The sequence below is a fragment of the Dipodomys merriami genome, unplaced genomic scaffold, assembly GCF_024711535.1.
Source record: "Dipodomys merriami isolate MVZ:Mamm:240054 unplaced genomic scaffold, mDipMer1.0.p SCAF_20, whole genome shotgun sequence".
Classification (NCBI taxonomy): Eukaryota; Metazoa; Chordata; class Mammalia; order Rodentia; family Heteromyidae; genus Dipodomys; species Dipodomys merriami.
The window spans coordinates 31,822,047-31,847,923 of record NW_027203382.1 but is presented as its reverse complement, the minus strand read 5'-3'; the positions used below and the strand labels follow the sequence as shown (position 1 = coordinate 31,847,923).

At 34.2% G+C, this 25,877-nt stretch overlaps 1 protein-coding gene across 1 annotated transcript in view; it reads right to left on the bottom strand.

Annotated features, from left to right (window-relative positions):
* LOC138833027 (A disintegrin and metalloproteinase with thrombospondin motifs 6) overlaps positions 1-25,877 on the bottom strand; it is a 209,476-nt gene that overhangs the window by 99,520 nt on the left and 84,079 nt on the right. Inside the window, exons 10-11 of the mRNA XM_070031386.1 lie at positions 22,170-22,316; positions 14,045-14,186 (exon numbers count right to left, since the gene is read on the bottom strand). Of these exons, the coding sequence (XP_069887487.1) occupies positions 14,045-14,186; positions 22,170-22,316 (289 nt within the window). The remainder of the gene's footprint in view (positions 1-14,044; positions 14,187-22,169; positions 22,317-25,877) is intronic.

Genomic DNA, 25,877 nt, shown 5'->3' with positions numbered 1-25,877 from the left:
TTTGTTGTAACTTGAAATGTGCCTATAAATCTACAGATAAACACATTAGATGGTAAAAGACAAAAAATACACTTGGACAAGATAAATTATACAGGACTCTAGACATTCACACAGTGAAACCAAAGGAAAGTATTCTCAGGAGAGGATCACAAGGACTCAATAACTAAAAGCATATGATCATATTAAAATGATGCTTATCAAAATGAATTCCAAGAAATGAAAACAAGAAGTTTTTTGTTATTTTGCTTTTAGTTTGTTTGTTTTTTCTCCTTTATTGCTGTTTTCTATACCTTTTGTCTTGTATATAAGTTTTTCTGTTTGGAGGAACACAGAATGGTGGGACAAAGGGTAAAGAAATACAGCAGTGATACTCACTAGACATTATGTTGAAAATGAACTATATAACTTGTGGGGAAGGGGAGCTGGGAGGGAAAAACTGGGAGAAAATGAGGAAAGGAGTGATACTTCAAAAAGAAATGTACTCACCTGACTTACAAAACTATAATCCCTCTGTACCTCACCTTTACAATAACAATAAAAATTTTAAAAGTGGGGCAATAACTTTGGACAATTTTGGACAATTATTTAAATATGTTTCCATAATTCTTATTTTTGCAAGTAAAGAATATCTTAGTTTTTAATTCTGACAGGGGTCTTTTTTTACAATAGTGTACAGGAATTTCATTAATAGGGAGAAGAGAGATACATGTGTTTGTTACTCTCCAGAATATATAATAGCAAAAATTTCCCAGTTACTAATAAAGTGTTGTTATTTAAATGATTTCTAAAGCCTACTGTAATATTGAAATGAAAATAATTTTAAAATAAGAAAGTCTCAAAGAGAGAGACAGAAATATAAACACAGAGAAATAGGGGAGGCATAGAAATGGGAGGGAACTTAATACATAAATTGAAAAATATATAAAGGATATTTAGAGTAATTTCTAAAGTTAATATTTGCCTAAAAATACAGAAATATTATTTTTAGTCTGCCAGTGTAGGCTATTTCCACAAAAAAGAATCCTGGTTTTTAGAAAATGTTGACATATACTGATGTTTCTTTTGCTAGTTGGAACTATCTGGTCTCCTGTATTATAATTTTTTGGTTCCCCTCTTCAGCACAGAAGAATTACAACACTTATTCTACTATGGAAATGCAAAACATTTCTTTCTGTTCACACTGTATGAAGCTATTAGATTCTAAACTAAAAATCTAATATGATCTCTAAGTAAACTGTTTTAGTTATTGGGCAAAAAAGGCTTGCTTTGGATGAAGATACTCAAAATTACCAGTTTCTTTTATATATGATTGTCAACTAGCATAACTACTGGTGCTATAATATTTTTTTTAATTTAAACTAGAATGCTGTAATTATACATATATACACATATACATATATATATATATGTTTGTGTGTATGTGTAATAAAAATAGTGTAATCTGGAATGGAGAGATAACTGAAGTCACTAATTAACTGATTATACAAATATCCAGTATTATGGGATAGCAAGTGAATAGAGCTTTAGACTCATCTTAAGGGTGCCCCCTACCAAGAAGAGAAGACATCTAATGTCCTATTAGGTTTTTAAATACTTTAAAATTTTTTAACTCCATTCAGAGAACTAGCCAACTAGAAAAAAGAGAAAACATTATAAAAGAACATTTACTATGAGTCAAAATATAAACCTAAAACTTTCCTTTTCCAGTGTAATTTGTTATAAAGTGGTTTTTACAAGCATTTAAAAGAAGTTGAGGAGATGTTAGGAAGGAAGGAATGGTAGGGCAAAAACAAAGGAGGGGGTAACAATGCTCAATAGGAAGTGTACTCATTACCTTACTCATGTAACTGTAACCCCTTTGTACAGTATCTTTACAATAAAATATATATTTAAAAATACTGGGCTGGGAAGTTGGCTCAGTGGTAGAGTGCTTACCTCACATGCATGAGGTACTGGGTTCGATTCCTCAGTATCACATAAGCAGAAAAAAGCTGGAAGTGGTGCTGTGGCTCAAGTGGTAGGGTGCTACCCTTGAGATGAAGAGCTGAGGGACAGTGCCCAAGCCCAGGTTTCAGCCCCCATGACCAATTAAAAAAATACTACTGTAATTTTTTTCTTAAGGGATATACTTTTAAAGTTTCTGTCCCTAAATAATATATTTAACTATAGTTAAATATACTATAGTTAAAGCCTCAAAGGCTTTACAAAATATCATCCCATATATAAAAAGCCTACCCAAATTCAAAATTTAAAGAGTTCACAAAAACAGACACCAAATAGAACTGTATACAGACATTATTAAAACTTCTATAAATTTACCTCTGAGCTACACACACACACACACACACACACACACACACACACACACACACACACACACACACACACACACACACACACACACATATTCCTTATTAGGCCTAAATAATACTTTAAAATGGTAAATATAACATCTGTCAGGAAAACATTCAATCTAGATAGGTTATAGAAACTTTATTTTCTAAAAGTGTTTTGAAAATTTCTACCTAAAAGTAACAAGTGCTTGTGATACTTTTTCAAAATCTTAATGTCAAGATTCACAGTACAGTCCTCATTTACAGAATAATGGATGTTTAAAAACAAATTTCTTCATCTAAGAGAAGATTGTTACCTTAGGGGGGCCTGGTAGTTCAAAGTATTCTAGGGCACTAACTTCTCACATGACATGAACATGGGACTAGAAATTTGCATTGGGACACATTTTCAAGATGTTAGAGTAGTCATTGAGAAGGCTCTGAAGAACTTTCAAATAGGTTTTACAACTGGAATTTCAACTTGAGTAACAAAAATTATGTTATCCAATTTAGGATGAGTTACCAAGATTAAATATAAATACTCCTAGAAAGATAAAAAGCAAGCAAAATTCCTTTCATATCAAGTAAATAAAAAGTGTGAAAAAGTGAGGAGTATAGTTAGCAAAAAGAAATCATGATTTTTTTTTTACTAGCCATCAGGTTAGCACTGGAATACCATAGCTTTCTTTCATATACTCATGGTTTTTGATCAAAATTAAAATTAGTTTTCTTACCTCTGTGAAATAATAACTCATCATTGCCATATTAGGATTCCCTTTATAACTTAAATTTTACCTTGTAAAGATTCTCTAGGAGAAATTTGGTGTTGTGCTAGTCCTTAAGTTTAAGGAAGGAGACAGAAGTTATCAAAAGCCCCAGCAAAGGACATTTTTGCCACATTACAGGGTACATATTAAATGGTAACTCTAACAGCACAAGGTGAACTTCTAACCTGTAAGGATTGCCTGGTGGTGCAAAAGGACCAACAATATTCTTCATTCCTTTGAAAGTATTTACTGAGACTCTACTATGCACCAAAAATGATGTGAGTGCTATGAAAAAATAATACTGTTACTTAGAGTTCATGGGAACCAGGATAAGTAAAGGGAAATCAGTCAGACAAGAACCATGGATTAGTGCTGCTCTCGATTAAAGATTTTTCAATTTTTAAGACAAAAATTAGAAAAATGATGTCAGTATGGTTTCTATTTTCCATGAAACTAAGTTAAATAACCTTAATGGATTGTCTTTATTATTGTTGTTATTATTATTTTAATGATACTAGCATTTGAACTCAGGGTTTCACACTGCTAAACTGGTTTTCTTCCACTGAGCCATCTTCCAATCTTGGTTTTGGCTGGTTGCTTTTCAGATAGGATTTTGCTTCCTACACAGGCAAATGCCAGTATGATCTACTTGTTAGGCTATTTGGTATGTAGGATAACAGGTATATGCCACTGTGTCAAGCTTTTCCTTGGCAATGGCTTTTGTGGACAATTTTTACATGCCTAAACAGTCTTTAAACTGTGATCTCAACATTCTAAGGCTTATAAGTAGTTAGGATAACAGGCATGAGACACCTGTGCCTGGCATATTTCTTAAGTTTTATTCATTTTTTATATTATAGGAGACTGAAAGAGTCCCAAAGACAGAGACTGCATGCTTATGGCAGTCTTTACAAAACGTTCCTTTTGACAAAATTGAAAGTTGGTATGTCTATAATGCTTTTAAATATAATGAATACCAATGCTCAAGTTTCCAATCTACTTAATTGTTTCAGGTGAATGTTAGTATTGAAAAACATTAACAATAATATAAAACATTAGCAAATATAAGTGTTAACAAAAATGCATTTAGATAACAAAGGTTTATAGCAACTATCTAATAAAAATTAAATTATTTGACATGCAAACAGTAACTCCATTCAACTGAGGCTATTTTGATCAAAACAGAGTAATTAAGGGCTAGAGTGTATATAATGAAAAGACTAGAAAGAAATGAAGGAAACAGCCCCATTCACAATAGCATCAAAAAAGTAAATGATAAATCTAGCAAAGGACGTGAAAGATCTCTACAATGATAACTGTAAGGCCTTGAAGAAAGAAATTGAAGATACAGAAGACAGAAAGATTTCCCTTGGTTATAAATAAGCAGAATCAATATCATAAAAATTGCTACACATGGCTGGGAAGTTGGCTCAGTGGTAGAGTGTTTGCCTTGCATGCATGAGGCCCTGGGTTCGATTCCTCAGTACTACATAAACAGAAGTGGTGCTGTGGCTCAAGTGGTAAAGCGCTTGCCTTGAGCTGAAGAGCTGAGGAACAGTGCCTACGCCCAGAGTTCAGCCCTCACGACCGACAAAAAAAAAAAAAAAAAAAAAAAAATTGCTACACATCTGTAGAAAGCAATCTATAGATTCAATGTCATCCTCATCAAGATTCCAATGTTATTCCTCACAAAAATAGAAAAAGTAATCCTAAAATTCATATGGAAACACAAAAGCCTCAAAATAGCCTAAGCAATACTCAGTAAAAAAAAAAAGAGCTACACTGAAGGTTTCATAGTACCAGACTTCACATTATACTACATAGCCATAATAACAAAAAAAAAATGTGCTGTCATAAAAACAGACATGAAGACCAATGGAACAAAATAGAAGACCCCAAAATAATCACAGATAAAACCAGGTGATCTTTAACGAAAGATACAAAAACATATTGTGAAGAAAAAAACACTTTTCAATAAATGGTGCTGTGAAAATATATTACCCATATGCGAAAAACAAAAACAAAAAGAAAACCCTGATCCTCTCACTTTGTACAAAAACCAATTCAAAATGGATCACAGATTTTTTTTTTCTGGTACCAAGGTTTGAACTCAGAGCTGGTACTCATTGGCTTGCTTGTTCAGAGGGTATTATACCACTGAGCCACATGTCCAGTCCAACTTTTTACTAGTTATTTTGGAGATAGAGTCTGGCAGACTTTTCTGCCAAGATTCTCCAGGTGTCAGCTTTCTGAGTAGCTAAAGGCTACAGGCATGAGTCACAAGCACTTGACTATATTGAAGATCTTAAGAAAGACTTGAGACTTTGAAACTACTACAGAGAAACAAAAGGAAAATATAGCCTTTGGCAAGCATTTTAAAAACAGGACTCCAATTGTTCAGGAATTAGGAGCAAGAATTGACAAATGAATCAAACTACAACAATACTTCATCATCATGATTCAAAGCAAATCATCACCAGAATGATGAGACAACTCACAGAATGGGAGAAATCTTTCCAGCTATTCATAAAAGATTAATATCTAATAAACAAATACCTCAAAAAGACAAGCAACCAAAGAATACATAATCCAATTAATAAATAGAAAAATAAGTTAGTTCTCAGAAGTCCATAGGAAGAGGGTATTCAGCCATAAAGGAAATGCAAATCAAAACTACATTGAGATTCTATTTCACCTTAGTCATAATGGCTACAATGAAAACCAACAAAATGCTGGCAAGAAGGCAGGGAAAGAAACCACCTAGTGCAACTTCTATGGAAGTCAGTGTATATCAAAACGCTAAAGTAGGGGCTGGGAAGGTAGCTCATTGGTAGAGCGCTTGCCTTGCACGCCTGAGGCCCTGGGTTCGATTCCTCAGCACCACATAAGCAAAAAAAAAAAAAGAAAAGAAAAACAGCCAGAAGCAGCACTGTGGCTCAAGTGGTAGAGCGCTAGCCTTGAGCTGAAGAGCTGAGGGACAGCGCCCAGGCCCAGAGTTCAGGCCCCACAAGCGGACCTCCCCCCACCAAAAAAAAGCTAAAGTAGACCTATTAACACTCTACAATAGCACTCTTTGGCATATATCCAAAAGTGTATAAATCCACACAGAAGACCAATCCCTGTACATACACATTTATTGCAGAACTATGTTCGATAACCAAGCTGTGGAATCAGGCCAGGCACCCAACAACCAATGAAAATAAAGTGGCATCTATACATTATGATACACTATTCAGCCATAAAGAAGAACAAAATTCCGTTGCTTTCAGGCAAATTGATATAGAGGATCATCATAGAGCAAAATAAGCCAAACTGTAAAAGTCAAATGTCACATGTTATCACTCTTATGTGATATGAGTGATATCATCATGTCACTCATGATGATGAATGATGATAATGATGATGATGATGATAATGATGAAAAAAACGGACATGAACATAAAAGGAGATATCTGAGGTGGGGATGAGCAGGAGAAAGATAAAGGAGGCTATAGGGCCAGATAGATGCCAGTGGCTCACTTGTAATCCCAGCTACTCAAGGCTGAGAGCTGCAGATCATGGTTCAAAGCCCTTGGTACAGGAAAGTTCATGAGACTCTTATCTCCAATTAACTCTCAAAAAAGAGTCAGAAATGGAGCTGGGACTCAAGTGGTAGACAGTAGCCTTGAATACAAAAGCTCAGCAACAGCTCCCAGTCCCAAAGTGCAAGCCCCCAAACTCATACATGTGCCTACGTGCATGCATGAGTGCGCACACACAGACTCACATCACTCACACACACACACACACAACCTCAAGAGAAGATATAGGAGGGTGAAATTAAGAAGTTCTAAGTATATTACAGCTATCTACATGAAGATAATACAATGAAATCCATCAAATATGTTTAGAAAATGGAATGGAAGAAGAGAATTAGAGAAATATAATGAAGGGAAGAAAAAGAAAAGTAGAAAAATTGACTATTTTACAAAGACACTTTCAGTATAATACAAGAAATGAGGTTATCCCTTCCATTTTTTTCAAGTAATTACAAGTTAGGAGAAATTAAAAAATGATTTATGTAGACAATATTAAAATTACTACTTTATACAAGGGGAGAGGGCATCATAAAAGCACAAAATTATTTTATAATTATTATGTCATTAAGTAAAACAACATACAAAAAGATAATGGTATCTATTGGTATATAGCTTTTGTCTTGGTTTCATTTGTTAAGCAATTATGAAAGAGATACACATAAATTTTTGTGTATTTTAAAAATGAATCCTGATGCCATTTTGCATCCTTGATCATGTCCATGGGGGAACTGATGTTTCCCTATCAGTAACAGTCTCAACAGCTGTTTGCTTTATAGGATCTCAATGACCACAGAGAAGAACAGAGCCCTGGAGAGGTCAGGCAGGAACATCAGTAATAAGAAAGGTTACTTATCTTTTGATCACACAACGGAAAATTGAAAACACAATATATGACCCCTGGCGCCAGGTGTCTGAGAGCTTCTAAAGATAATATACCCTTCTTTCCGCCTTAAATAGTTTACTTATTTATTATATAAATAAACATGCAAGAGAATCTAGAAAGGCAAAAGAACAACAGAAACCCTGACTTAGAAACTTGGCTTAAATAAGTAAAAACCAATCTGAAGAAGCTCAAAACATGATAAAGCAGTTAGAAAAGAAAAAAGATCTAAGAAGCAAACACAGGTTAAAAACTCCTGATCTTGGGGCTGGGAAGTTGGCTCAGTGGTAGAGTGCTTGCCTTGCATGCCTGAGGCCCTGGGATCGATTCCTCAGCACCACATAAGCAAAAAGAAAAAAGCCGGAAGTGGCGCTGTGGCTCAAGTGGTAGAGCACTAGCCTTGAGCTGAAGAGCTGAGGGACAGTGCTCAGGCCCAGAGTTCAGGCCCCACAACCGGACCAAAAAAAAAAAAAAAAACTCCTGATCTTGGGTTGGGAAGGTGGCTCAGTGGTAGAGTACTTGCCTTGCATGCATGAGACCCTGGATTTGATTCCTCAGCACCACATAAGCAGAAAAAGCCGGAAGTGGCACTGTGGCTCAAGTGCTAGAGCGTTAGCCTTTAGCTGCAAAGCTGAGGTCTTCAGTGCCCAGGCCCAGAGTTCAAGCCCAGGACTGGCAAAAAGAAAAACTACTGATCTTTAAGCATACTTAGGATTTTGGTCTTAAGATTTTGGCTTGGAACCCAGGAAAAGTAAAAATGAAAACACTTTCCTATCATATATATACCTGATATATCTATCTATCTATCTATCTATCTATCTATCTATCTATCTATCTATCTATCTATCTATCTATGGCAAAGGGAATATTGTTTTTATTCCCTAAGACATGTCAAATTACACCTTAAAATATTTATACTACTTTAAGATATTTAAGGAAAATGATTCTATAATTTTTCTGCTATATTTAATAACTTGAAATTCCTCCTAGTAGCTCATCTAACAACCTTCCAGCTGTGAAGAGTGAAAGATTATTGTGGGTTTCTAAATGCTTGTGGTAAAAATTTGTCACCATCATTCAAATTCTAATAAGTATTCTAAAATCTGAAGACAAAACAAACATGCTACTCAAATTCATTTCTTTAAACGGCCTTTTTACATACTCCACTAAGTACTTCTCCAGATTTCACTAATATCAACCTCCAAGTTATTTGTATATCTTGAGGAAAAAAATGAACAGTATAAGTAGGCAAGCATATTCTGAAAGTACTAAAAATAAGTCAACATACAATTAACCACCCAAAACCCGGAGTGGAGTTGTGGCTCAAAGTGATAGAGGGCTACCCTTGAGCAAAAGCCCAGACCTTCAGTTCAAGCCCCACAACCACCACCACCACCAACACCAACAAAAATCTGCAGTAGTAATAGTAGTAGTAGTAGTAGAAGCAAAATATTTCGGTTTTGTGAAGTACTTTCCAGAAGGAGTGTATTCCAACCAGAGAGTGCTTGGTCTCTAGTGGTTATCCTTGACTTCCAAAGACATATTTAATATAGATACTGTTCTAAATTTTATTTTATGTTTGCACATTTTTATGACATATTATTTTACTGAGTAGATCTCTTTAGATGAGAAAATATGAAGACTTCAATAGATTTCACTAAATATAAACAAAGTAGCTGCAGAGGAAACTATTACCTACTATAAATTCATACAATCTGATCTTGCATTTCCAAGATTAAAGTTTTGTAATTTGTTCTGTCATTTAGTCATTTTATTGAGGCACATAAAGGAGAAAAATGTATATGCTTCTTTTTGATGTGTAAGTAAAAAGCCCTTGCCACAAATGCACTTCTCCTGGAAAGGTTCAAAATTAATGAGAAATCTTAAAGTTTCCCAAGATACGTCATATTTTTATGTTATATATTATTTTATTTTTCCATCACAATATTAGGGTTTTGCTATCATAAAATCAAAATCATGCAGCCTTATAAATAAATATCTCTATTAATCTTGTTCATAGATATGGGCAGTTAAAAAAAATGAAAACATTCACTTAGGAAAGTAAAGGTGCTGCTACAATGGAATACCATCAGTGGCATAACTGTTTTGAGTTCTGTAAGTGTGTGTTAGGAGAAAGAGAATATGAAAAAGAAAAGGCTAAGGATGTGGCTCAGTAGTTCAGCACTTGCCTAGCATTCACAAGGCTCTTAGTTTTTAGTTTTCTAATATATTGTTTCATCTTACAGAATTTATTTGTTTCCTAAGATACAATGTGCAATAAAAATTCTGTTTTTCTGAAAATCAGTAAACTTTTCTGGTCTCCTTCATTAAAAACACTTCAACAGTTCAGTTTCTCATTACTCTTCAAACAAAAGGTTTGTTTTTTATGGTAGTTCTTTTTTAGCATTGGGCATGTGTTCTTCACACAGTAGGGAAATACTCAACCACTATCAATGTGGTTGTAGGGAAAGCTACAAGCACATTCCTAAACCATATCAAATAGGGTCAGATTTGGCTTCCTATTTCTTCTTCTGTGTGTGCTGTTTGTTTAAGAGTCAAAAACCACACAATCTTCCTCTCAGAACTTTAAACACACAGCATTAGAGTCTCCACAAAGAAAGGTGAAGACACATCTCCTCACCAGCAATTCTTCTCACTCATCTATTCAACAAACATTTGTGGAATAACTAAATGAGTGAGACATTGAGCTACTCATTGTACAAATAGTCACAAACAAGTTTGATGAAAATACTTTTGCCAAGTTACATTGTCATTATTTAGAAGGCAGAGATCAGAAAAATCTTAGTTTAAGGCTAGCTAGTACAAAAAGTCACACCCCCATTTCAATCAGCAAGCGAAACATAGTAGAATACACTAATAATCCTAGCTACACTAGAAGCCATAGGTACTAGAATCACAATCTGATGCTGGCCATGGCTTAAGTGATAGAGCTTCTGCCTAGTATGCAAAAAAAAAAGTCTACCTGAGGTGGAAGGGTGGGGTGGGGGGAGTGGTGGGAACACGAGATGGGACTCAATTCTTCCACTCAGATTAGTCTGGAGCAGGTCTCCTGATCACCTCTTCCAAAAGAGACTAAAACAATGAGGAGTTTGCTTATAGCAATACAAGTAATATATTCCTGATGAAAACTATATATGGGTCTTTGGGACAAAATACACCCACTGTCTTCATTTTAGTAACATAATAACTATACCTAGAAGGAACAGAACTAGCAGATTTACACCTATATTTTTTGACCATGCAGTGTGTAAAATAACATTCTGTATGCTTAGTTTCTCCAATGTGTAAAACATTACAAGGGAATTATGGGTTTCATCAATACAGTTTGAAGAATCTCAGAAAAAAGAGATACTATGCAATTACCAGAGACTATGTATCATTTACAAGTTACTACATTACAGAAATAAATTACTTTATATGATATACTTTACTGTTCTGTTGTTTATAGTTACAGTCATTATACTTTTCTTTCTGGTCTACTAGAATTTAAGAATATTGGAGACATAAAAATAGATGATATGCAAGGATAATAATGGAAAATGTTGCTCCAAGTAAGATAAAATAGAGAATGTTTCAGTGTAACTTACATCTACATAGATTGTCCCACTTTCTAAGATTATGCTAAAAATCAATCAAGAAATGTCAGAAACCCAGCAGTTAGCCAGCCATGACCACACGATGGCCAATCCGTAAAACATAAAAAGCTGGCAACTTTAGGTACAGCTATGGAATATCCTATAGTTGTTGAATCTCTGATACCATTAGCAATTTGTTTTTGAAACAAATCATTCTGTGATTCTTCAGTATCCTTTTGAAAAGGATATACTGTTCACACAGAAATTGTATTTCAAATTCATCTCCTCACACTACACTCAGAGAGCTATCTAAATCAGGGCTGGTTTATTTTTTTCCTTCACTACCAACTATTGTATGTCTTGCTTACTTAACTGGACTTCCATATCCAAAGCCACAATTGTTTTCTAAAGTAGTATTTACAATTGTTTGAAACCTTAAGGATTTGCCAGATAAAAACAAATGTACATTTGGAAATTAAAACACACACAAAAAAATTGTTGTTTTGTTGGTGTTTTCAGGGGGTTTGTGGTGGTTGTTTAGGAACAAGTTGAAGATGTGAGCATGATTGTAAAGAATGCTATGACTCACTGCACACCAGTGGCTCAAATCTGAAACCTTAGCTACTCAGATCAGAAGAATGTAGTTCCAAGCAAGCCCAGGCAGAAAAATCTTTGAGATTCCGTTTCCAACTACTCAGCAAAATGCCAGATTGGAGGCATGACTTGAGTGGTAGATTTCAAGCTGTCAGCAAGCAAGGTGAGCATGAGCATGAAGCCCTCAGTTCTAGCACCAGTAAGAAAAGAGGAGGAAGACAAGGGGAGGGGAGGAAAAAGGGAGAGGGAGGAATGAGGAAGAAGAGGTCAGGCGGAAGTAAGGGAAGGAGGAGTAGAACCAGCAGCAAGAAAACTTATAATTAATACATAGAACTTTTTAAAATATAAGAATTTCAAGAATACATAGGTCTACAAAAACCATCTTTTTGTAAAAGTCATAAAAGCAAAAAGGATTCATGATAAAATATAAGAATTTGTATAGGTTCGTAATAGGCTATTGTCTTTCACCAAGTTTCCCAATGTTATTTTATATATGTTCCAAATGTCTTTAGAACTATAACACAGAAAAGCAGAATTAAGGAAAATACAATTTTGTATTTGTCTCATTTCTAATCACTCTGAAATGAATGAGATATACCTAAAGTACTTTTTAAGTTAATTTATTCAAAAAAGAAAACTACAGATCCTACAAATCACAAAAATATAAATCATCTAATATGGAAATTTAAAGGTGGACTTAATATTCAATTTCCAATGGGGGAAATAAAAAAATAAGAGACATAAAGCATTTCTAATATCATTTTATTAAGAATTTCAAGTACACTGGGCACCAGTGTCTCACACCTGTAATCCTAGCTACTCAGGAGGCTGAGATCTGAGGATTGAGGTTCAAAGTCAGCCCGGACAGTCCGTGAGACTCTTATCTCCAATTAACCACCAGAAAAACAGAAGTGGCGCTGTGGCTCAAGTGGTGAGTGCTTGCCTTGAGCTGAAGAACTCAGGGACAGTACCCAGGCCCAGAATTCAAGTGCCATGACAGACAAAAAATAAAAATAAAAAGAATTTCAAGTAATTAAAGTTTGGTTGTCCTTTCTTTGGAGAACAATCTATGAAAAAAAGCTAGAACCATACAGAAATAAGAATAAAAGACTGCAAATAGAAAGGAAAGATGAAAGTTTTACTCAAGGATCACATATTCAGATATTCACACACAGTCTTTAAAAATCTAATGCACAAAATGTACTGTCAGCCTACCAAAAGTAATAATAAGCTTTTCACCCAAGAGTTATTTATAGAATCATTTCCTTTTGTACTGTAACCCAGGAGAGTGATTAGTACAGTACAATGAGGATATTGTTCAATGTTGCTTACTTTAAAACTTAATTCTTATTTTTTGCTGTGTTTAATGTTAAAAAAAAAATTTAAACTTTGCATCCAACAGGAACTTAGAAAGTGGAGTTCTGACACAAGTGGTAAGCCACTAGCCTTGAGAAAAAGAGCTCAGGGACAGCACTTAGGCCCTGAGTTCAAAGCCCAGGACTTGTACAAAAAAAAAATTAAAAGAAAAAAACCCTGACTCTTTAGACTTATTTTTTTTAACCTGAGCATTTTTGGCACACAATTTGACATTTTAAAATCTTATTCTTGTTTTATTCAACATGCTTAGATTACATATATTATATATTACATACTTACAATAAGAGTTCCCTACACTAGACACTAAAATCTTTCCAGATAAAATTTAAAAGAATTGTCATGTTTACTAGTATAGACCCTGTGATGGCTCTAGGCAGATGTGAAAAGTCAGTTCTGATGCTTACATCCTTTTTCCACAGCAGTTTTCCTTGTTCGATAAAGGAGTTAATGTTATTTTGTTCCTTCCTGGTTGTCATGTTGGAATGTGGGCAGTGGATGAAGCAACCTGCAGTGATTCAGTTCTAGCTAGTATGAATTCAGGCAAAAGAACACAGCCAATGACAAATGCCCTTTAGCCCAATTATGAGTGTACCAGAAATGGGGAGTAGGCAAGACTTTTATTAAAACCCAGCATTTCGAAAGACAGAGTTGGCATCATAAACAAACAAACAAAACATAAGAACTCATTCAAATTCTACTTGATCCCTCCCCCCAAAACATTGAAACTTATTTAATCTTGGAAGTAGTCAAATATTTCAAAAATAGATATGAGATGATATCAGAAAAAAGCAGTGTAAAAAAATATTGACGTCAATAATGTTACTGGAAACAATCCAAGTTCAACCATAATTCCATGTACATATTTGTGCCATAAAAAACCATATATCAATGACTGAATGTAAGGATTAAGGCCTCTTACCCCATATTTACATTGGCGGGATGTTGCTCCATACTGGAAACGACATTGCTCATCAGCATCATACACCTGACCTGGGGCCACAGCTGGATAAAGAAAGTCACGCTTGGGAGGCTCATTATCAAGGCAAGTACCACGGCCTGAACTGTTCAACATAAAGGATCAAAGGAAATTAGGTATTCTGTGGACCACTTCAGTCATCAAAATGAAACCATGTCTTGAGATCTTTGTTTCAATCATAGGTTGCATGAAAATAATATCTTGTATCAATAAATAATCATGTGGCAAAATAAAGAAGCTTTACTGAAGCTCAAAGAAAAGCCTCTAGTCATTTTTTTTCCAGTCCCAAGACACAAGAAAAGCATCTCAGACAACAATCTGAAGAACTCATGTTGGGCTTTAAAACACTGATTTAAACTAATTTCTGGAGAAATCAAAATGGAATTTCACATTGCTCCAAGCCGCTTGTTTGTTTTCATTGAAAATATAGCCACATCTGGTAGTAGAATTAAAAACATGAAATGTGGACCGTTTTTAAAAAAACAATTGTAATCCTTAAAGATCTAATTTATATACCTTCACCTTGGGCAGAACAATAGACCTGTGGTAACTCATGTCAGTGGGTTCTTGAAATGCTTCACTAATAAATGGGCTAAATGACAGGCTAAGATCCAAGGTTTTTCTCTCAACTATATTAGGATGTTTAATCTTTCAAAAAAATTCCATATTTCATCTAAGGTCATCAGAATTGGAAAAGAGAATGTTCTTCTCTCTATATAATTTCTGCTCTACAAATATGCCTGTACTCAAACATAATAATTTAACTCAGTGGAACAAATAACATATAAAATCACCAAAAGCCAGACAGAATACCTTAGCTTAAAGAGCTTTAAACTCTGCTAAATATAATTGTTCATTTTTATTTAGTCAGTGTGCATAAAATAGGACAGATGCTTTTTTACTTTCATTTCACATGTAAGTTAGAATTTTTAAGAATCACTATGCCAACATTTGAAAATTTTTTCCAACATTCTTGTCCATTGTGCCAGCAGTTGTGTTTTTTTTCCCAAAATCTTTTCCATCCACTTTGCCAAAGGAAAATAATTTCACAAGTAAAAGTTCCTCAACTGTTATTTAGAACAGTGAAAATGTTCATTTATAGATAGGTAAAAAAGAATCTTGTATAATGACAAGTTTCATATTCACTTATTTCATATTCACAGTATTTCTCATGTTCTTAAGTATAAAAGTTCACTTGTTATATAAGAATATTTCTTTGTATTGCAGCAAATAAATATCTTTAAAAAAGAGAATCAAACTATTCTAAAATTAGATTGATTCAAAAGACCAGAGATAAAATAATGTTTTCTTTATACCATTTTCTTTCATTTATGCTCCTCTTGACTAATTTTTAAAGAAAATATTTAATAAAAATATTAAGATGTGATACTTAGATATCACACCCATATATTTGGATTTTACTACTGGCTGTTACAATCATTTCAGTCATCACCACTCAAGATAGCTAACAGAGAACAGCTGTTCACCCAGCTATTCCATTTTCATGACAGAACACTTATTTCATTTTTATGACAGTTTTAGAAATTGACATCTGCCTCATCAATTAAATTATTTATAGGTGACTTTTTAAAAATAACCAGTGATTTCCATGTAAACGTAAATCTATATAAATTTTAAATGATACTTTGAGGTTAATGACAAAGAGGTCATATTTGAGTAATGTAATAGAAAAAAGATCATTTTAATAATAATATGAAATATTTGTGGACTAACTGAATAAATTGTTTATCTCCCAAATGTGCCTTCTAACATATCAGTTTTCTTTCCATCTATAATAAAGCTATAAATAAATTTATGAAAGGCATCAAATATGCAATAATAAACTTAAGTTCCATATAAATCAATAGAAAGTGTTTAAAATGTGAACAAAAGAATTGAAGTACAGTAACTTGTAGGAAATAAATACTTACCAACAGCATAACAAAAAAAGGATAGAAAATATTCACCTAAGAGCACCAATTCAGAATCTACTAAATTTTTAGATATAATTATTTTCAGGGATACAGAAAATTAGAGGAGGAAGAATTATATAGACCCCAAAGGAGAATTCAAAGCAAGATATACTGATATACTAATTCTTTTCCGATTGCATAATTGGCATAAGCCAGGAGGAAATAAGAATAATTTCTTCATTTAACATTCTTGTTTCAATGTATTAATACTCTTCTAATCTTAGCTCATATTCTTAAAAAAAAGTCAGATGATCATTGCAAGAGTCTTCAGACTACCAAGAATGCCATGAACTCTGGGCACCTAGGGCCAAATCAATTCTGAGGTTTATCACAAATATAATTTTATTTCTATAGTCCAAAAGCATCTATTTCTTTTGCATAAATGTGGTATAAATAGCTAAACAAGTCTAGTTCTCTTTCTCTAATATATGTTGCAGAAGAGTAACATAGCATATGAAATGAGATATAAAAGCAAACCATACGGACCTGCTAAAAATGAACCTACATCTAGGAACATCATCCCATTAAAGGTCTTTTGAAAAATTCTTAGCTATATTGTACAAACTAGCAAGGCTTGTTAATTCAAGAATCCTACAAGTAAGGTGTTAGGGATATCTCATGTCTGATTGAAATTATTTCTATACATTCGTCTCCCACCCGCATCCCACTGTGGGGCTTGAATTCAGGGCCTGAGCTCTTTTATTCAAGGTTATGGCTCTATCACTTTGAGCCAGAGCTCCACATCCAGTTTTCTGGTGGTTAATTGGAAATAATAGTCTTGCAATCTGTCCTGCCTTGCTAGTTTTGAACCATGATCCTGAGATCTCAGCCTCCTGAGTAGCTAGGATTACAAGCATGAATGTGTAGAAAGCACCCTACTATACATTCTTAATGAATATATAGTACTTTTTCTTAGCAATGATTTTCAAAAATATAGTGAAGCCTGGACTAGTATATTTGAGGAAAGGAATGATTTTCATATTTTAATCCTTAACTGAGGTTAAACAAAATATACTTTTTTAATATTAAAATTGGTGTTTCACTTTCCTAACACTTTTCCTACAACTGTCAAGTAAGTAAAGTCTATAGACCACAATCATCATTAATTAAATCTTTAAAATAGTAATTTTAGATACTCATGACTTCAAGTTATCAATCATCATTCTGAGACACACAGATGTAAATACAGAAGATAGAGAAGATGGGTCTGAGAGATGGATGTTGAACTCTACAGGGCTTTTCTAGTTTCATTGCTAAGAAAGACAACTTCAGTCAACATCTACATATATACATATAATTATTGAGTTTATAAGCTCTATTTTTGTCTGTGCTTCTGAAATAAGTAAAGAAGTATTAGTTGGGGGAGGTGGGGGGGGGAGATGGGATGGGAAGGGAAAACAAAGGAGGAGGCTACAATGCTTGATAAGAAATGTACTCATTATCTTGCCCATGTAATTGTAGCCCCTCTGTACAGTATTTTCACAATAAAAAAATAAGAAAAAAACACTACAAAAAAAGAAGTATTAGTTTAAAAACATACTTCTTCCTACATTATGTAATTCATAATAAAGTATGTATTTATTCATATTTCCAAAAATCTTTGCAGTATGATGGGATAATCACATTTTAGGTATTTTACTTCTAATTTAGAGGTATTTTATTTACATGATACAAAAAGTTGGAATAAGGAACATGAGCAAGCTCTTCAACTAAAATTTATGGATCCTTATGTAAAGTAAGTCTTCTTGGCTTTCTTTCCAGAACATGAGGACAGGACAGAATCCTAACTAAAAGTTAAGTTCATTTTTACTAAAACAATCAGACTATAAATCAGAGAGACAATTCATGTCTGTAATATAGGGAATAGTCTGAATAGAAATACTTCTATACAACTGTTCATATTTTAGCAGTCATATTTTAACAGTTCATATTTTAACAGTCCCTTAACAAAAAGTTAACATTGAATGTTCCTCCCTTTTCTCTACAAAGTAATACAAGCACAATATAAATTAAATAAAAATGAATTAAGCTGATATCATCTATAGCAAGTCCCATACCTGTACCTCCTATGTTCTCATATAAAAATACATTTAGGCAAATGTAAACCCTAAATGTATTATATAAAGTGAAACCCTTTTCTTTAACCCTCTCTAAGACAGAGAAGTCCAAGTATAATGGAAATTGAGGCTTCAATTTTGTACTTAACGTGGCTTCCTCTCTTTCCTCCATATGCAATTATGACTTCTCAAAGATATATATTTCTCCATATAGATAGGTATCTATATAGATATATAGATATACACAGTTAGGGCAAGGTTCCCAAAATGTGTCACTCAGATAAATGGATAGAAGAAAAACTTGTTGTGCCAAGCTGCTTCTTGAATACGTGTATTAGAAAGGTCCCATCTTCAAAGATTATTTTCAACCTAATGGATTGATGTTGACCTTCAAAAGCAATTTCTAGAGAGGAAAGTGAGTGTTTGAGTCATCTTGTCCATCTTCTATTATTTCTCTTATAACTCTACTCTCACTTATTTTCGTAGTTCACATTTGATCTATAACATTCAGTTTTCATACTTCCTGAACATGACTACTCTGTATTCAACTTGGTACTGTAGGAAAATTTCAGTTTAGCAGATTTTAACTTAAATAACACAAGAGTTGGTTCGCAGAGCCCCCATAATTTTTAAAGACATGTTATGCAATTATTCTGTACTGCTGCTACGTGGTGGGGAATGCCTGAAAACCTAGTCTAAAGTAGTGCTGGCTGCCCTCTACGCCTGGTAAATTTGCCCATAGTCATCAGTGAATGTGAGCCAGAATACCAGGTTTATCTTTCTCTACTTTCTAAATGAATAAGTAAGTAAATAAAAAAGTCCCGCAGGCAGATAGGAAGGACACTACCTGCAAAGCCGTCGTCGGAAAACATCAGAAGCTGGAATAACACGTCCATTTTAACGGAAATGGGTTCTTTATTATTTAATCAGGACGGCTTCTGGGCGATTCATGAACCACTTATTGAATCACCGAGTATAAGAAATCTGAAAAAAAATATTGGGAGTTGGTAAACACCATCTCCTGATTGATCAGTAGCACCTAGTGTTTCAGAATGACATGAGAGACTTTGTATTCTACTGGCATTGGCCATGGAAACTTTTTTCAGTTGAACATAGAGTGAATCTCTATAAATCATAGAAAGCTCAATGTTAAACCCACCATGATCTTTGGCCTATACAAGTCACTAAGTAGAGAAAGGTATGCATTTTGTTGGGTAGGCTACATACAGTTCCTAATCAATTTATCTTTCATGGTTTCTTTTTCTTGAGAAGCTAAAATAGTATTATGAACCTTTTTGCTCCAGCTACAAAATATAAATAGAACCTCAATCCTTAATCAGAATATCACTGGCTTTTCAAAAATATCACCTATAGCTGTTAAAGCAATTTAGTTCATTGTATCAATAAAGGGAAACAATGAATGAAGTGAGTTACTATTACATCTTTGTGCTCCAGTGAGCTGATGTTTTTAAAGGACCTTGTGTTTAAATACTTTTATGGTTTAGAAAGATTATAATCACATTTGTTTAATAAATTATTAAAGAATGGGGAAATACCAGTTTTTCCCAGAGTCTCTACCCATTTTCTTTCATATTTATTCTTTTATTACTGGCTTCAACTTAGTATGCATTCCCATGAGGAATTCCATGAGATAAGGGCAGATAAGACCATCAGAACCCCATTAAAGCTAATCATGATTATATATACAAAATATAGAGAAGCAATAAGGATTAAATAATGCTGTTTCATTAATTTAATTCAATGGAGCAATAATATTGCAACTAGTAACAATTTACATCTTTCTTTAAACCAGTGTTGATTTCTTAACTGTATTTTACCAAAAATTTAGAGATTCCTTTTTGTAGTGTCTTAGCCACAATATGGTTTCAACTATACAAGACCTGGCAAGAAAATGAAAATTGGTTCTTTTACATATATATATATATATACATACATGTATATACTTTGTGAGATGTGAGATGTGAGATGTGTGTGTGTGTGTAATGCCAGGACTGGGGCTTGAACTCAGGGCCTATGTTCTGTCCCTGAGCTTTTCTGCTCAAGGTTAGCACTCTACCATTTAAACTACAGCTCCACTTTTTTTGGTGGTTATTTGGAGGTAAGAGTCTCAAGGATTTTCTTGCCCTGGCTGGCTTCAAACCTCCATCCTCGGATCTCAGCCTCCTAGTAGCTAAGATTACAAGCATGAGCCACTATCTCTCAGCCATCTATGTACTTTTAATATGGAAAAGAATATATACAACTTGCTAATATTTACAGCATGAGAGTATTAGACTCTGGCTCTCATATTTAGTATATAGGGAAGGCACTAACTAATGAGCAATATATGCCTGTGAAACAGAAACAGGACACAAGAGAAAAGGAAGTCATACTTTAATAAACAAGAGAAGGGTTGCCATCGAAAATACATAAGAATCCTGAGCATATTATAATTCATCTTTCTGATGACAGAGATTAACATACTACTATAAAAATGTGAGTCAAATCAATAGAGAAATTTCATGAGTGGTTAGATTTCTATGAATAGAGGACTTTCAATAATGTTTAAAAATTAGGTAAATTATTGCATTTAAACCATCCTAGAAAATGACAATACTCAAACTACGAGCAGATATTGAAAAACTCCTCTGAGGACTAATTTTAATAATACTTCATCTGATCTAACACTAGAAGTAGTGTTATAATTTTCTGTTGCTAACATTAAAAATATTAAAATAATGTGATATTCAGAAGTATATTCTGAAATGAATTTCCAATTCCTTCAACTCTATTATTGCAAGAGACTATTTTAAACATTTATATTTTCAATTTGAGTAAAATTCTGTGCTAGGTATTTTCAAATTGGCTGATTGAGGTCTTTTGAAACTCTGATTATAAGTTTTCAGAATACACAATCTGGCTATTCATACATAAGAAGAAATTTTTTATTCATAATTTTATTAGGTATAAGCTACCTGAAGTTTCAAATGTTTATAATATAATTATGTGAATATAAACTACACCACAAGCCAATGAAAAATAGATTTTCCATTGTTTGCTGTCTGTGCTTTATGTATGCCTCATTTTTTCAGGCGTATTTAGCTTCTCTTATCTAAGAAAAACACACACAAAACAGTTCAAAGAAATAATGAAATGATAAAGCAAGAAAACCTTGTACTTACATAAAATAATCATGACTATCATTTTAAGGAATGCCTATAAAGCGTGTTACATAAATATATTACAGCATTTTACATTATATAATTATAAACATAACACATGATGTAAGCATTATTTTAAATTTACTTAAAACCCTAGGATACTAAGGATTAAAAAGGTTGAGTAATATGCCCAAACTCACACAATTAGTAAGACCAAAGTCTACCAGTTTCTAAAGTCAAAATCAGAAGTTCTATGTGGATAAGATGTAGGAGAATATCATGTTTCCTAAACAGAGCCATACCTGTGTGCATCACATTCATACTTGCTCTCATTTATATCTCTTCATCACATTTAACTAAATTCTTGAAATATACACCAGAGAAGTAGGAAAAAAAAGTCCCCAAAATGTAGAAAAGATGTGTCATTTACATTTTCTCCTCAAAAGGCTCATTTGGTTTTGTTCTTGTTTGTTACTAGTAGATACTTTGTCCTCCTGCAGAACCCAGTTTTTAACCAATGTGGTTGAATATACCATCAAATTTAAAGCATTTGAGTTAAAGTTTGGCTTATTTGCTATTTATGTTCCTGCAAATTCATTCTGAAATTGCTTCCCATACACTGAAAAGTGCTAATTACTTGAATCATCAATCCTACATACATACTTCCTCCACTTCCTCTTGATTATTCAATAACTTGTCTGAGTAAGAACTAAAAATTTTTCCATAATGATATGCTAAAGCAGGTAGGGATTAGCCTGAAATATAACTGGGCTCTATAAAAGTTAGTCATTATGCAAAGTTGAAGCACTATATATTATGCTTCTACCAGTGGCTTACTTCTAGAGCAATTTATCATCACTCTCCAGAGATTACTTACTCTAGAAAGCTGGTTATATAGTCTCGACTGCAGGCAGACCAGGAAAAAGGATTGGTATTTGCAGTAATGTGAGCTGCCATAAGTTTTGCTGCTTCATGACCTTTGGTCCCACAAGAATTTCCAATTCCATCATGGTTCATACCAAAACTGTTTTAATGAGGAAGAAACATGAGAAACATAAAACAAAAAAATAAGAAAATAAAACAAGCAACCCACACATAACCTTTATTTCCTTATTTGGCTGTTTATTGGTGTTATCGCTGTTATCAATATCAAGACAAACCAAATCCCCTAAAGAACTGTATAATTGTAATAATAATTGCAGATAATTCAATGACACATATCTAATTCTCTTTACATTTATATATACATATATACTGAGATAACATACATGTTATCTCAGTTCAATATTACACTGAGCAGAAAATATATTACAAACTCTCACTTTATAGATGAGAAAACAGATTTAGAAAACAAATGATACATTAATAATTATACAATAAGAGGGCACAGGTGGCTCAAACCTGTAATCCTAGCTACTCAGGAGGCTGAGATCTGAGGATCATGGTTCAAAAGCCAGTGCTGGCAGAGAAGTCCCCATGGGACTCTTACCTCCAATTAACTACCAGAAAACGGGTCGTGGCACTGTGGCTCAAAGTAGTAGAGCACTAGCCTTGAGCAAAAAGAGCTCAGGGACAGTTCCCAGGCTCTCTGAGTTCAAGGTGCATGAACAACAACAACAAATAATAATAACAATAATTATACAATAAGTGTTGAAACAGTTAGTAGAACCCACCATTAAACACTCTGTTCACCCTGCCTCACTGTTTCAAATCCAAAAAGGAATCCAAAAAGAAGTCTATGATTCAATGAATTCTAATTTGTATGCCAAACACAGTAATCCTTTATTTTAACATTACTGCAGGAAAATAATTACCTACACAATTGATGTCTGTGTCTGTTTTCAAAACACCTTTTGAAAAAACTTGACCAATTTAGGAATTGTGGATTTTCTTTGCTTTAGCTTCATAGCCCAAAGATTCTCTTGTCTTTCTTTCCTATTTACTACAGCCATTCTTAGTGCTATATATAATCTCAAAACACATTTCCATAATTAAAAGAACTCTAAGAAGCACATACTCATTGCATATTAATACACTGTAAGCTTGTTTACAAGTAGCCAGAAGATTAAGTTGAATATTACTTAAAATATATTTTCATTTTAATAGTCTAATAATGTGCTATGACATGTGTTTAAGGAAAAGTGACTAGAACATAAAATAGATCGAGGTAATTGTTATATGACTATTTAGAAAGGTAGTTGAGAACAAATAATTACAAAATGGTTAATGAAAGTAAATACTCATATCTGCCCTGTGACAATATAGAGACATATGATGTTGGTACTGGATTAACAAGTGAAGTTAGATTTAAGACATGATTGGGAAGGCCTTCATGAGTATATTATGAAAGAGTGGAAAAAATACATAGAATATCTTCACATATAAGGAAGAAAATGGAGAAGCTAGTAATTCAGGTGGCAGAAACAACATTAGCACATCGGAGACATTCATGAGAGGATTCATAGCCCTAAAGTAAAATATCAAATAAGCTCCAAGAATACTAATTTAGTACTGTCATTTGACATCAGTCCACTGGAGTCAACCTTCTTGCATCATCTGCTAGAATGTAAAAGAAGTCTGACATAAGTTGACTGACATATCTGTCAAAACAATCAACTACAGATTTACATGATGAGCTTAATAGTGTCAATGTACACTTTAAGAAAATTTTGTATACCTTACTTCTCTCAAAACTTGATGCTGCTGGGGTTGGGAAGGTGGCTCAGTGCTTGTCTTGCATGCATGAGGCCCTGGGTTTGATTCCTCAGCACCACACAAGCACAAAAAAAAAAGCCGGAAGTGGCGCTGTGGCTCAAGTGGTAGAGCACTAGCCTTGAGCTGAAGAACTGAGGGACAGTGCCCAGGCCCACAGTTCAGGCCCCATGACCAACACACACACACACACACACACACACACACATACACACACACACACACACACACACACACACACACACAGTTCAGGCCCCATGACCAACACACACACACACACACACACACACACACACGGATGCTGCTAGGCTGGGCACCGGTGGCTTATGCCTGTATTCCTAACTACTCAGGAGTCTGATATCTGAGGATCACGGTTCAAAGCCAGCCCAGGCAGGAAAGGCAATTAACCACCAGAAAACTAGAAGTGGCGCTGTGGCTCAAGTGTAGAGTGCTTGCCTTGAGCTGAAGAACTCAGGGACAGTGCCCAGGCCAGAGTTTAAGCTCCAGGACAGACTATATTAATACTATTGTGATTTTTTTCAAGTAATGATACTTGAAGAATATTATTTCCTTTTAACAACACTTTATAAAATCTCCATGTTATGCAAAGACAGGTGTCAGCGAGATTTTAAGAGAGCCAGTTTTAAGATTTTGGTCAAAAAACGAACTTTACAACTTTGGCGCGGGGAAGAGGTGGGCGGTGGGGAGGGGGGATGGAGGGGTAGATGGGAAGGGATGGAAAGGGGAAACAATGCTTGATAAGGGAAGAGGCAACAATGCTTGATAAGAAATGTACTCATTACCTTGCTCATGTAATTGTAACCCCTCTGTACGGTATTTTCATAATAAATAAATAAATAAATAAATATTTTTCCTTATATGTGCTTTCTAAAAGACCTCAAACTTCTACTATTTTATTTATTACCATCTCTTAGCTGTCAAATGGGGTTTCTTTGCAATACCTACATATATGTAAATAATATACCTTCATCCTTAACCTTTTATCTTCATAAACAAGCTTCTGCTTTCAAAATTTTATTTCTCTCATCTAACAAAGGAAGGCATATCTTTCATATCCATAATTTGTTAAGAGTAGCATTACTTTGGAGTCTGACAATATGGTGCCAACAGGTCAAAACTTTCTTAAAGACGCAAAAACACAAGAAATCAAAGAAGCAGAGCTTCTTCATGGCAAAGGACATAGCTAGCAAGATAAAAAGCCCACAGATTGGGAGAAGATCTTCACTAGCCATACAACCAATAAGGGCCTTATATATAAAATATACTTAAAGTTAAAAAATTAAATTCCCCAAATCAAATTCTCTAAGAAACAACCACTCCATTAATAAATGGGCTAAAGACTTAAAGAGAGACTTCTCTGAAGAGGAAATAAGAATGGCCAATACACACATGAAGAAATGCCTAACAGCTCTTCCATAAAAGAAATGCAAATCAAAACAACAATAAGATTACACCTTTCCCCAGTTAGAATGACAATAATCAAGAAATCGAATAACAGCAGATGCTGGAGGGGATGTAGCCAAAAGGGGACCCTACTACATTGTTGGTGGATGTGTAAATTTGTTTAACTACTCTGGAAAGCAGCATGGAGTTTCTTCAAAAGACTAAACATAAGAGCTATCCCATGACCCAGCAATCCCACTACTTGGAATTTACCCAAATGACTACAAAGATACACTAAAGCTACCAGCACAACTATGTTCACTGCAGATTATTTACTATAGCTAAGATATGGACCAACCCAGATGCCCCACAGTAGATGAATAGATCAACAAGAGGTGGTATATATACACAATGGAGTTCTATGCCATCATCAGAAAGAATGGCATTGTCCCATTCATAAAGAAATAGA